Below are 13,634 nucleotides of genomic sequence, written 5' to 3' on the forward strand. Positions count from 1 at the left end.
TCCCCCCCGAAATTTCCAAAAAAGAAGATTTTTTTTTTGTTTCTTGTACCCCAGGAAAAAAAAAAAAAAGAAACTTCCTTCCGGCCGAGGGTGGGAGACGGGGCGGTCGGTTACCGTTATGATAATACCCATTGCAGAGTGCGGTATCACACATTTTCTTTCTCCTCCCTAGACCCCCCCCCCCGCCCCCCCGCCCCCACGACCCCCGCTTTTTCTCCCCCTGAGTGTCGTTTTACCACTTGTAGTCGAATAGCACAAGTACCCATAAGGAAGTTAGTGAGAAATACCCCCCCGCGTACTTGTGCCTCTTACCAGCTACGGGTACCGTAAGTGTCGAAGGAGATGTTTTCCGTACGAGACAGAGACGACCTCGTGGGTTAACCTGGGCCAACCATTTGCTAAATTATCATGGGCACCTCCACCTGTGCCAGTTCGAAGGGAAGAGGAGGGAAAGACCCATTGCTTAAAATACTCTGTCGTGCATCAGTCAAGCCAAGATGCATGTGTGCTAAAAACCTCAGAACGGCTCGTACAGTAGCTCTAATAGGAGAAAGATCCGAACCCCTACTGTGTCTTACTCATCTCGAGTCGATTTGTCATTTACTTGTATCTGACAGACTGTTCGAATACTAGTGCTACAGCAGTAGATTCTCCCTAGATCCTACAAGCACGGTGTTAACTTACCGGTCCGTTAATCCCAGCCCAAATATTTGGATTAGGGAGTTCGTTAGACACGAGTCCGTAGCGTGGGGAGAATAACGACAATGACACAAGTAATAACAGTAGCGGGAATAATAAAATGGATCTGGAACTTTCCTTATTTTTGCTTGCACCTGGTACGAGTTTGGGGTATCATACGCGTACAGCACAGTACGAGTAATGGAGAGCCAAAACAGAGCCAACCTCTCCCTTCTAGAAAAATACCATGCGCACGTTGTTCCCTTAGCACGCTCTCCTCCCGGCACAATATTTTGCGGAATATCGACAAATCCGGAACTGATCATCCGAGGGTAACTATCAAAAACTGACCTCTCCGGGAGTTACAATTAACCAACACATCGAGGCAGCAGGAGGGTCCCCGTGTGCTTGTATAATATTCGGATATCTGAGATCAGAACTTTCGGCACACTGCCTAAATATCTTCGGCTCTTCGCCTCTGATATTTTCCACCGAGGTTTATCCAACAGAGATTTTCCCGTAACTCTGCCCAGGAAGGAGAAAAGGGAAAAGCGGTCGAGTTTGTTCCATCCCACACGCACCCAATCGGGTACAATTCATTTGTTGATCACCCCCGAGAGAGATGGAGGAAAATAAACGAGCCCGGTTAAGGCTGAAGGTGAAGCGAATCCCGTGACGAGTCGTGTGGTTACACATAGATGTCGCTTGAGGGATCGCTCGTGAACGTGAATGCCGGTACCGGTATTGGATCGGTCGTCCTAATGGTTATTCGCCTGGCCAATTGGAATATGTACTCGAGTAGGGGCAGTCGCTGCACGGCAATAGTATCTGGGAGCGCAGCATATGGGTTTCATCGGAAACTACTGTACTTGTACTGGCCGCACCGTACAGCACAGTAAGCTGGTGGGGGCTGTATTCACTATGTTGAACAAAACAGGTGCAATAGTCTATATCTGCAGGTAGCATGTGTCCAGGAATTTGGGACAGGTTTGGGGAGAAGAGAAAAGAGAAACGGAGAGATATGATATGGAATGGGATGATCTATTGGGAGACTCTAGGGGTGAAATCCGGTCAAAGAAGGTTTGTTCTACAATATTGCATTGGGTGAGCATACGGGGATGGGGTAATAATCAAGGGAGATGGTGACATCCCAGGAAGCTCACGACCATGGTGTGAAGTTTAAGGAAAAGACACTGAGGTTCCTGAAGCCCTGTGGACTATTGGCCCAGGTTTAGCCTGGCTCTAGACTTCACATATCAGGGTGCTAATACTCATGCCCACAAGTTACTATTACTGCACTCTGTAACTCGGTGGAAAGTATAGAGGTTAGGAGTAGTTGGCTGATAGTACACCCACAGCATTATCAGTGCACATCTACGCAAACGGTTCTTCCATCGAACCAACATCTCGCCAAACGAGCTGCACCGGTAGTTGAGTACACCAACCCAAGCACCAAAGTCGAAACAAATAAATAAAAAGTGTTTTTTCTGGCGGAATGCTCGATTCCGCAACCCCACTGCTTCCCACTCACGATAACCATTCTCTACAACAATACGGTACAATACCGGTACCCTCATTCAGTCACCCGCTTACCCGCTAGCGGAAAGCGGCACGCTTTTTTCGCAATATCAACCCCTCACTCATTCACTCCTTTAACCAGCTTTCGACAGATAGCGCATGTAGGGAAGAGAAACAAAAAAAAGAGGGGAGATTGTCCACAAGTAACTATCCATGGTCGGTGTTTACAGGGGTTTGTCTACGAGTAACACGAGCTTTGGGTACAACGCTGTATCAGAGCTTTTCCCCGGGCTTTTTTGTGAACCGCTCACAAGACAATCGATAGCAAGGATACCCCTAAAACTACCGAAAGATCTTCGCATTCCGCCGATTTAGGGTGCTGTGGGTAGCTCGTGCTCTTTCGCTCCTTTCCATCCAACCCCCTCCCCTCCATACACCCTTCCATCCTTCCTGCCCTGCTGGGCACTATGGGTGTATTTTATGATAGGAATTACTCGTGCCATGCACACTGCATACGCTCCTGTGCTCGAGAACTCGAGTAGTATGCAAGGGTAGGAAACCTTCAGCAGGAACAGACAGGGATATATTCGGCTGGGCAGCCTCAAATAACTGTTCCATAACTTCTTGCAAGGACTGGCGCCATAACGACCCTCCCTCACCATCCCCACCGCTCGCTCCCTCTACGATACACGAGTATTCTACGGTACACAACAACCATCCCCCAGGCAATCTACGAGTACAGCAAGAATACCGATCAGCATCCAATAACCTAGGGTTTTCCCATCACCACCACCACCTATGATACTCGTGCCAATCTTTTTACCGGGATGGAGTAGAGCTCATTACGGATTTGCATATTGCGCTTGTGCAGCGAACGTTACGGTATGGGTAGTCCATCTGCCAAGCCGCCCTAGCGCTAGCAATTTCGCACTTGGTGTACGAGTATGTACAGTACTCTACCAGTAGTAAGGACCAATTTCAGTACATTTTGTATCTTTGGATAGATGGTGGGTGTGGTCCCAGGGCAACAGAATCGGCCGCGCTAAGGTGTACTATACTCAGGCATGAGAGACATAACTTCTCACTCGGCATAAAGACGCAATTCCTAACTCACGTCCGCTAGTTTAACCTCAATCCCATCACACACATCACCGTACCGGTATTATGTCCGCTTCCCAACCCAGCGCTAGGCCCCCCCTCCCCCCACTCGTGGGAAGAAGGAAAAAGGAGGGAAGCAAGAAGTACCTCACGCCGGAGCCACAAATACTAATAGCATGGGATGAACTTGAAAGCGATGCACAATGTGCTGCTGCGGTATTCCATCATGCTTCCGTCCATCCGTTTTTCACAACCCCAAATCACCCTAACAGAGGGGCAAGCAGGTTTGAAAGAGAAAAAAAAAGATCTAGCTGGCTGGCTGGCTGGCTGGTCAGCTGTATCAGACGCAACCATAACCAGGGAAACCCAGCGGTGATTTTTTTTGACCACTTTTGACGATACGCTGGCGACAAGACAGGAGGAGTCATGCGGCGAGCACGAGTTTTTTCCTTCATCCTCCTTTCTCCTTTCAGAAAGGGCCGAGGAAAATAGTACTCGCATTATACATAGCAATACGGCGCCGCATCGGTATGATACAAGTATTCATCGGCCCGCCTTCTCTCTTTTTCTCCCGTCCCGTCCCGTTTCGTCGAACCTAACCTAACCTAACCTCATCATTTTCGGCCGGCACGGTACTTTCTCCCCCCCTTTCCTTCCTTCTTTTGTGCTCGAGTACGATATTTCTCGCTTGTTCGTTTTAGACTCCTACAGTACCGCACACGGCCATGCCCCCCCTTCGTAGCACAGTACTCGTACTCGAGTACTTGAGTACACAGAGTAGTGGTAATAAAAAGTAAACCTCCTCGGGGCGAAGCACAAGAAAAAAGGAAAAAAACCTTCTCGGGAAAAATTTCCTGTTATCCGCTACCAGTTCAATTCTGTTCTGGTGGAACATGGTTTTGTCCCTCCCCTCCCCCCTTTCTTGTCTCCCTCCAACTATCACTGGGCCCGCGGTAACCCGTAACAGCTTTGCGGGTACTCTGCAATAAGTTAGTTAGGATATACGCTTGACAAAGCCCTGTTCCTGGAAGAGGGCCCCAAGAACTCGGAGACGGAAGTTATGATACGCCTAAATTGCATAGGATCATGTGGTGTAGGGTTACGCACCACCGGTTCTCTCTGAAGGTTAATATAATCATGTCAGTCAGGCATTCAGGCAGGTAGTCAATGCAAGAGAGGAATGTGTTAGGGGGTGGGGGTGGTTTACGCCCCCCCGCAAAATCGACAGAAGCGAGTATGGGGGGGTACGGTATCATAGGCAGTTAGGTCTGGTCTGTCCGCCCCGTTCTGCCTGCCTGCTTGGGTACTCGAGTATAGATACCGGTACTTGTACACTGCTTTGGGTTTATATCGGGCCCTTTTTGACTGGTAAAACATCTGGTTCTGCAAGTAGCGTAGTGATCACAAGCCACCGTACAGTACAGTACCAGTTAAGGTATGATACCATCATCGCACGTGTACGATAATCAACCAGCGATTAGTAGTCTTACCCCCTTCAATGGAATAAATAGTAAATAAAAACCTCGGCATACTGTTTTAACTTTTTTTACCCACTTTGCCTGACTGCGCCGTATTAGGCATCAGAAAAGAAAAAAGGAAAGAAGGAAAGAAAAAGAAAACACAAGGCCCCACAACGTTTCGCGCCCGTAACCAGAATCGTGGGTCATTACTACTTTACAAGTATCCTGGCAAATTGAGTTACAAGTACGAGTAATTTGCACCATCTTTTCTTCTTTCTTTCTTTTTTCTTCCTTTTTCCCCCCTTCCCCTCCTTCCTTCCTTCTTTCTCTAGATGGCGGATTGATCGATACTCGAGTACTACGACTACTGTAGGCAGTTTGCTGGTAGGGACCTGTCAAATGTCAGGCGCCTAGCCATGGTTGATCAGGAAGAGGGGGGGGGGAACAGATAGTCTAGGGCTTGGCGTCCCGATGAGAGATCGAAGATATCATATGAAACCGCCTTTTTTTTTTCACAAGTTTGTAGATTTGGGCGGTTGTTCGGCATGTGCTGGTGGAAAATATGTCGCGATATTTTGGAAACAGTTATTATACACAGAGTAGGCTGACTCCAAAAGAGGAAGTTAATGTCATGGTCAGGCAGTGCCGTAGATGCTCTTCTGCTCATTCTACAAGTATTATATGCAAGGGAAAACGTGACACAACCCCTACCGGTGCAGTACAGGTTGTGGAGTGCCGGTAAGCAATAGCAAAACACTGTGGGACAACAAAGTGGGATATCTCCTGACATCACACTTTTCCTTGCTCCTTAACATCAAGGCCTCGAGCTGCCTTTTCCAGAATCGGTAGAGGAGTACTTGCTATCTGACCATAACGCCGACAACCCTCCCTCGGAGCTAGCTTGCTTTTGGTATATAGAAATATGTTGTTTTAAAAAGATATCAGAACATATTATTTTACTGGTACGCATTGAACAGAGCCTTTACGAGGGGAGAAGCTAATGAGTAAATGGATAAATAAGAGAATAAATGAATGAATGAGTGAACGGAAGAGTGAATAAGTAAACGGTTGAGCCAGCAACGTATGGTGCTTAATTGTTTTCAGTGACCGCCACACCATAACAATTTTAACCCTAACCCTTCGCACAACGCTGGCCCTCCCATCATGATCAATCATGACCCCCGTCATCTTCTAACGTGGATGATGGGTCAAGTCAGATTTTGGGGGTAACCGCCCCGTCACTGCCAACACTGCTCGGACCAGGTGTCCCTGATTTCGCTTCCACCAGTAGCACTGCCGTGTGACATTCCTGTCACACCCGGATGATGTCCTTCATTCCTGTTGCCCAGACCTGTGATTTTGTCTGTGCGAGGCCGCCGATACGAACTTCCAAATCTTCGTACTCTACACGGCGCCTGGTAGCATGCAGGATACTTGGCTGCTGCTATGTAATTTCTTCATGACCCAGCAGGAGAGTGTTTGCTGCGAGAAGAAAGGGTAGGTACCGTAGGCTGGTACCGTACTCGAGTAGAAGGGTGATGCATGCATGCGCATCGTGATTCGCAGTGCAAAAGAGTAGGGAATAGCTAAACTTGTCGTGCAAAAGCAAAAGGGTAGTGGCAGTGAGTACTCGGACGATGGCCAGCGATTGCCTACCACCAACTACCAGCACACTGAGCACAGTACTACAAGTACAGTATGCAGCACTAGTCCCTCCGCCATACCTAGCGGGTCTTCGACCCATGCCCTGCTCCCAATATACACCACATTACTCGAGTAACTGCGAAAAAAAGTGACTGGTAATGTGTGCTTGCTTGCATTTTTCCCTCTGGGGGAAAAAGGAAGCTGCAGGTTCCGGTAGGAAAGAGTAAATTTCCTGCCTTCTGGTTAATTATTATATTATTATAAGTAAAAATATGGAGGTTTCCCGAGCAACCACCAATCGTGAATTGTTCAGCACAATTATATATTCTGCCCGATATTATTGCTTGACCGACTCCTCCCGTCGTCTGGTGGCGAACGGAACCGTTTCGAACTTCTTGGGGGCTCCCATTTCTTAGATAACGGTTTCTATAAATTGTTCATGTTGTCAGTGTACCGGTAGTTTGAATTTGGGTTAACGAGGGTGATCAGCAATTTACAAATCCAGCATTGTGGGCTAAGCTTGTAAATGGCCCGCGGAACGTAAAATCGAACCATTTCGCACAACAGGACCTTGTCCTGTTGAGAGTTTAGAAATTGTGACCACCGGCAGAACTGTTTCCCTCAGTAGTTTGTGCTTGGAGGTCTAATCCAGAGGGGGGTTCGCTTGGGAGAGTTTTTTTTCTTCGGGTTTTCCAAAATAATCTGTAGTAGTATGATATTGTACTGGTATTGGTGCTAATGTGTTAGAATCTGTACAAGTGCCCATCTCCCCGGGCACTTATAACTAGATTAAGTGAGGGTCAAAACGTTATTCGTCGATATTGACAGGGATGCGGGCCGTTTGGACACAGAGGTAGAGAGGGCATGTTTGAACCTGGACAGGCTACAAAACATTGGATGAAACGTTCATCCTTTGCTCCATCAGACTGGCACCTACGGTAATCAACATTGTCCTACCCACAAAATGCTGTTGTGATTAGGAAACCCTTATTCTAGTTATAATTCAGCAGCAAGGATAGCGTCTGGGATCCCGAGGACAGCCAGTCGGAACTGCTCGTAGTCTAGACATCTTGACACCTGCCGAGTAGGCTTGGAAACAATAATTGAGGAGCTGTGGGGCGGTTGTCCTGTGGTTGGTGCCGTCAGGGCTTCACGATGTTCTGGCCCCCCTCTCCACTGTTCTCGAGCAGTGCACTGTAACCCCCTATCAACCAGGCATGAGGGAGATATCAAAAAAGGAGCTCACCCATTTCGCTTCAATAGCCTTGAATGCCCCTAAATCCAGTTCCTCCGCAAGTCCTTTGAGAGAATAGATATTGCTGCGAGGTTGAATGATCAAAGCGAAGCTGGTCTCATGCGGTAGAGTGCATTCGCCTACAAGGATTAGATGAGTTATTCTTTACCGTAGCCGCACTTGCGAAATACGGTAAAATCGCTACTAGCGAAAAAGGAAAAACAAAAATTTATGGAAAGTTGATTGTATCTGTGCTAATGCGGCTGGTGGTTGTTCCATGTCTGTTAGTGATATCTTTCTCTTCCTTTCCTGTCGATAACAGCGGATTTATACGAGGATATAAGCTCAATCGGGAACGGGTGCATCTTCAAAAAGGGTATCGTTTTGTACTCTCGAAACGAGACGCATGTACAGGGATTGGGGGACTCACTCCGCGGTCTCCGCTTTCTTCCCGATAGACTCGTCTAGGAAACCCCCAATTATTAGACCCAAAGAGTATATATCTAAAAGAAACTAGAACACTATTTGTTCTTCCCAACCACCCTCCCTGACATCCTTCTGTGCCAGTGAGAAGGAAGGGATAGACTCGCAAAAAAGAGGCTGGCCTCAAAGTATCAAGAAGCAAACCGAGATTGTTTCCTGGGATCCGAGCGCCCATTTGCCATTCCCTTGCGGTGTCTGTATATCTTGTCTCCCTGTGGGCAACAGCAGTTTTTTTCTGTCAGAAGGAGTTTGGAGTCCCGATTCAGGTATCACCTAATACCTAAAAGTAACGAATAATGAGTCTTTCTCCATTTCCAGCACGTGGAGGCATTCCTCCACCTATTCCGCCAAAGACTCCTGCTCTTCCGCATATTGCTGCTCTCGCAACGGCAAGTGCCCCAAATGTTCTCGTAAGTTTCTTGCTTTATTGCAGGCTCTCTTTCTCTGGTTTTCGTTGACCAAATTATAGCAGAAGCACAAAAAGAATGCGCCTTCCTTGTCAAAGGCGATGTCTTTTGATAACTTCGTTAATTTCTATTCAAACTCGCGAAATCCTTCTCCGACAAAACAACTGGAAAATTCTACATCTCCAGTGGAGTTTCCTCAGACCAAGGCATCACCTTCCACGACTGCAATGGGTCTAAAAGAAACATCCGGCTCGGGTCTTCAGAACTCCTTATCCCAACCTTCAAGCGGCTTTAGTCTCGCAAGTGCAAAGCAAAGAGCAAAGGGCGTATTTGCGGCTCGCCGCAAAGGAAGCCAATCAGATCTCGAGACAATGAAAACGGTCCAAGAAGTCGGTATGGACTCTCGTAAGTGTTCCAGCCGAATGATATCAAGATGTGGGAACGATGTCGATGCTGACTTTTGTCGCCCGAAGCCACAATTCCTGGCCGCCCTGCGGTATATCAGGAAACAGAAACCGCAACCGGCTGGCGAAATAATGCGTTCAGTGAAATTTTGGTATCGAGCATAAGTTCTCCACCGGCATTAGACACCCTTCCAGTGTTTAGTCCCGCGGAGACCACTATTGAGAGGCCTATTTTGCCCTTAGCTCTTCCTCTACCTCCCCACACCCCATGGCCAGCAGCAGATGCGGACGCCCCACCCCAGGTCCCTCCGAAAACCAGTCCCGTTTTGCAAAAGGCATCGACATTCCTCGAGAGACGTGTAGAATCTCTGGCAATTGCAGAGGGAAGACTAGGGAGTGAGAGGGTTGCCCAACGGCCCCGCGCCGATTCTGCTCCCCCGGTACGGCATACCTCAACCAGAGTCAAGCAGCATGTTGAGGTAGAGCGCCCAGGTTCTGCTGACTCGGTAGTCGCATCAAAGCAGCGCCTTAATCGTAAGAAGAGCACTAATATATCTCCATCTCTTCCACTGGGCGTAAAGCCTTCCAAAGCGCCAACTCACTATCCGTATAGCCAAATCGAATTACTAAAAACTGCCGCCAAGCTTCGCTCCGAGGAATTCTGTGTCCTAAATCCAAAGGATGTTGAAGGTCTCTCAAAAGAGTTGTCGCAATTAGAAACAAGGTGCCAATACCTCCGAGAAACTCACAAATCTCTTAGGAATGGACGAAGGACACTACACGCTCGCATGTTGACCTATTTGAGGACTGCTCGTTCAGCTGTCTTCTCAAGAGAGAGTTTACTGAAACAGGAGGAAGCACTTGCTGAACTTGATGCTGCAATTGACGATTGGCACAACAAACTCGAGAAGGTTCATATCCTCTCGCCCATTCTCCCGACGATATCTCGCTAACTCTGGTGAAAGGCCGAGGACCGGAGAGCACAAGTCAAAGAGAAACTTCTTGAGCATATCGCTGCTGCCTTAAGTGTTCCCGATTGTGCCTACTCACCCTCTAAGAGAGGCGTGAACACGCCTCCAGCGACACCGGAAAGGCAAGGGCGAAGCAGATTTGCTGACAGCGAATCGATAACAATATATGCGCTCTTAGCGGACGTTGAGCAGGAGATCAAGAGATCGACAACAATGGGATATTGAGCCTAAGTAAACGATAAGCGCATATTCCTAATCAAGAGGAATATATCTAACGTTTATTAGAATACTCCCTGTGAATAGATGCACTCTGTGGAAGCTTAAAACACTTCCGGAAACAATAGAGAGACGCCAAACAACTTTCCTGAGCCCTTTCACCGCCAGTACTTACTTTTTTTCCCCTCTTCACCTGTATTTTTCACCCAGGAGGTTTCCCACACTTACTCTTCAGATTCGCTCTTATTCACCCTTCTCTATTTACTTCTTTCGACACCTGATAAACTTTCCTGACTCTTGATTGTGTGAAGCCATCTAGTTTTTTCTGTTTCTTCGATTCTTGGCCTTGGTTGTTAACATGTACCTCATACGTTATCTCTTATTTTCTTTTCTCCAGAGTCCTTCCTTTTTTCCTAACCCTCCCAATTTGGAAAAGGCATAACCATAAACTGAGATTTTAGCTATAGCTGCAAAGTCTCTTTCATCCGATTATTGTTAGGGGCATTTCTCTATGCTATGATAGTTTCCCAACAATTTCTGTATGTCCTTTCCTTATCCTCTTGGACGTCGATGAAAATTTCTTTCGTGTATTTTTTTCTATAAATTCTTCTCTGGTCTGGGTCGAGCGGTAGGGTTTTTTTCCTCTTCGATTCTCAAATGCCTAGGAGTTCTGTTTTGGCTTAGTAAATAAAATCTATCCTTTCAATTGCGGTGGAAGGATTTTCTCCACAAATTCGGTGCGAATACCGCCGATGACAAGTCTAAAAGGAGCGAAGGCGGGAGCATGAAGTATCATACTGTAGGATTGAAGAAGCTGTATCATATGTACCACCCCAGAAGATTTCCCACGCACACGTCTAAAGCGCAATGGCATGTACAGTACGAGTACAATACGGGGGGGGCTAAATTTTCCATATCCTTCGATCCTAGAGCCCTGAAACACCTCCACGACTTCGTGTTCCACCCTAGGCACAACCCACTAGATCCATTATATCTTAATTCCTCACACCACTTCAGATTAGGTTTCATTCAAAACGCTATGCCGCAGAGAATCACAAGTCTCCAAGTCAGTGAGGTATCCCAGGACCCATTCTGGCCCATTCGTTAACACACGTTGGTCCATGGCAGTAAGACTTGGGGAGTCGAGCTGTAGGAGCGACGGGAACGGCACCGCATTGCATGGTGCGGTACGGATAGACACGGTACCTCAATGCTTCCTTCACCGAATATGTTCGCAATAATCCCGTTCGTGCTGCAATGTTAGGATGGGGTAGGATCCCTCAAGACCCGTTCACGATGGCCCAGTAGCTTTATCCATTGCAGATCACAAAGCTCTGATTCGGGTGGGTCGATCCGGGGAAGCCTTCAACTGTTGGGGGAGTGAAGGCGTTGAACCTGAGCGTTCCGCATATCGACCACTCGTGGGTTCGTATAAGGTTGAAGAATAAGTTAGTCTCGACGTCAGGCAGATGGTGTGAAGAACTTCGGTTGGCAGATGAGCTAGCGCACTCTCCCACTCCCCGCCCTTGACACGTTTGGCACGAAGGTTAGTCAAAGACCACAATTTTTATACGTGATACATATCTCCTCACCAGCGTACTCTGCCCGAGATGCCGTTCAACAGGAAGCGGCGTATGTTTGACGGTGTATCCGTATGGTCCAAAGAGAGCTGCCCTCCACACACATGAATGGCGCGGGAATGTTTGTGTTGGGATTGGGGAGAAATGGGAAGAGAGAACCTTCTTTCGAACTCTTGTCCGCAGGGTTTGATTTGATTGATGGAATAACACGAATGGAAACGGCCGATATGGTAGGTGGTTACTCACCCACGGTAGTCACGCTATAATTATATTGAAATTTGAGGATGAATTTCCCACATGATCGCTACCAGTATTACGGCCACCACACCTGGTGCGGGTCTTAAATGTGACACTTATGATAGTGCATTCTGCGGCGGAACCGGGAGGGGCTGGGGGAAGGCTTGAGTGATCTGCAAATGACACTGGAACCGTCGAAACTACCGCACCACCGACATGGTGGGGTACAGTACTCGTACGTCTGTAACCAGAATACGGTACTCAGAGTACTTAGCCAAGAAAATACTGCCCCAACCTCAGTTTACACTCTAATGAGAATTATGGATCTATTGGACGATGGAGTACCGGTAAGCGATTGCCTACACATTGATTGGTTTTAAAAGTTGGTCTAGCTTTTGGTGGGAACAGGGGGATATTACTGTAGAAGACACGCTAAGTACTGTTAATTTCCATGCTAGAAGTGTTGGTTGCTATTTGCCAAGATATTAACCTGGATTGGAAAGTGCTTGGCATATTAACGTAACTGTTCCTGAGCAGTGCTTCTAGTCGTCCAGTCCATCCTCCTATTGTAGACGGGGTCAGGACGACGGAGGACGAGAATGTCCCGTCTTTGGACAGACTGGACAGGGAGACAGCAGTCGGACGACACCAGCCCTGGGTTTCCTTTTATGGATACCATATTACCCCATTAAAAATTTTATTTGTTTTACCTTATTTTTGTTTTAACTTATTGTACTGTAGCACTAGTGTGAGTCTTACTGGGGTGCATTGACCAGTCTTAGACGATGGCACTGTTTCTAAGCCTGTGTCAATGCCCACCTGTTCCGGCTTCTCGAAGACTGTACTCGTACTAGTAGTACTCGAGTACAGAATAGGGAGGTTCGAAGTTCTCGGGACATGCAAGGTACAGGTGTTTTGGTACAGGTGTTTTTCTTGGAAAATATGGTAGACGGTAAACCTTTTGGCAAGGAGGTATGCAGTATACCATGTTTAAAGGTACAGTCACTTTACCTCTTGCCCTCAGTTCAAACTTACCTGTATGTTGCTTAGTCTATAACACCACCGGTAGGCCAAAAAATAAAAATAAACAGTCTCAGGGAGCCACTTGGAATATTACTTTAATTCAGAACAAAGGTGAGATTACTCAGAGGAAAGGAGAATTGGTGGAAGTGAGAGCACTAAAACTGTAGCTGAGTGTGAAAAAGAGGTGAGTATATAAATTAAAAGTAGGAAAAATAGTGGAGGGTTCTTCAATCATGGAGGTTATTAAATTTTTGTGAAAGTTTTTTTCATACTAGTTTTCGTGGCATTTCCTACCTTATTTTTAGTTATTATGATATCATGATAGCACTTACAAGGCATGAAAAGGCATGTCAATACACCTGTCCTGATTGCAGTTTATACAGGTGACATTCAAAGCAGTACACCTGTATTTGGGTGGTACATTGTATACTCAGCTTGTGGGATACCAAGAACTTCGAACCTCCCTAATGGTCCCCGACCATACTGGTTTGACAGCCACTGCCCAATCACCCAGATTCTAAGTTGAAATTTCTCGTCTCCCAGCGTGCACTGACACAGTTTATAATATTATAATAATATTATTATGGAGCGACAACCCAAAATTTCTGATTTTTCGAACTCCATTCTGATTCTACAATGATTTTGTATTCCTCTCTGCCTGAGGCTAGAGTCGGAGGAGTG

General features: G+C 47.0%; 1 protein-coding gene; it reads left to right on the forward strand.

The window, feature by feature from the left end:
- Positions 1 to 8,185: 8,185 nt before the first annotated feature.
- On the forward strand, positions 8,186 to 10,830 carry GSTUM_00002331001 (uncharacterized protein). XM_002836095.2 has 6 exons: positions 8,186 to 8,525; positions 8,585 to 8,927; positions 8,996 to 9,405; positions 9,451 to 9,837; positions 9,892 to 10,128; positions 10,183 to 10,830. The coding sequence occupies exons 1-5, from the start codon at positions 8,412 to 8,414 to the stop codon at positions 10,120 to 10,122; spliced, it is 1,485 nt and encodes a 494-aa protein (XP_002836141.1). The 5' UTR covers positions 8,186 to 8,411; the 3' UTR covers positions 10,123 to 10,128; positions 10,183 to 10,830.
- The last annotated feature ends 2,804 nt before the right edge of the window (positions 10,831 to 13,634 follow it).

Source organism: Tuber melanosporum (genome assembly GCF_000151645.1).
Source record: "Tuber melanosporum whole genome shotgun sequence assembly, scaffold_130, strain Mel28".
In the NCBI taxonomy this organism is placed as follows: domain Eukaryota; kingdom Fungi; phylum Ascomycota; class Pezizomycetes; order Pezizales; family Tuberaceae; genus Tuber; species Tuber melanosporum.

Excerpts from the sequence above, each read along its gene's own strand:
- GSTUM_00002331001 (XM_002836095.2), top strand. The coding sequence starts at position 8,412 with ATGAGTCTTTCTCCATTTCCAGCACGTGGAGGCATTCCTCCACCTATT. Across the intron at positions 8,526-8,584 it reads CAAGTGCCCCAAATGTTCTC|CAGAAGCACAAAAAGAATGC; the intron begins GTAAGTTTCTTG and ends ACCAAATTATAG. Across the intron at positions 9,406-9,450 it reads GAGTCAAGCAGCATGTTGAG|CGCCTTAATCGTAAGAAGAG; the intron begins GTAGAGCGCCCA and ends GCATCAAAGCAG.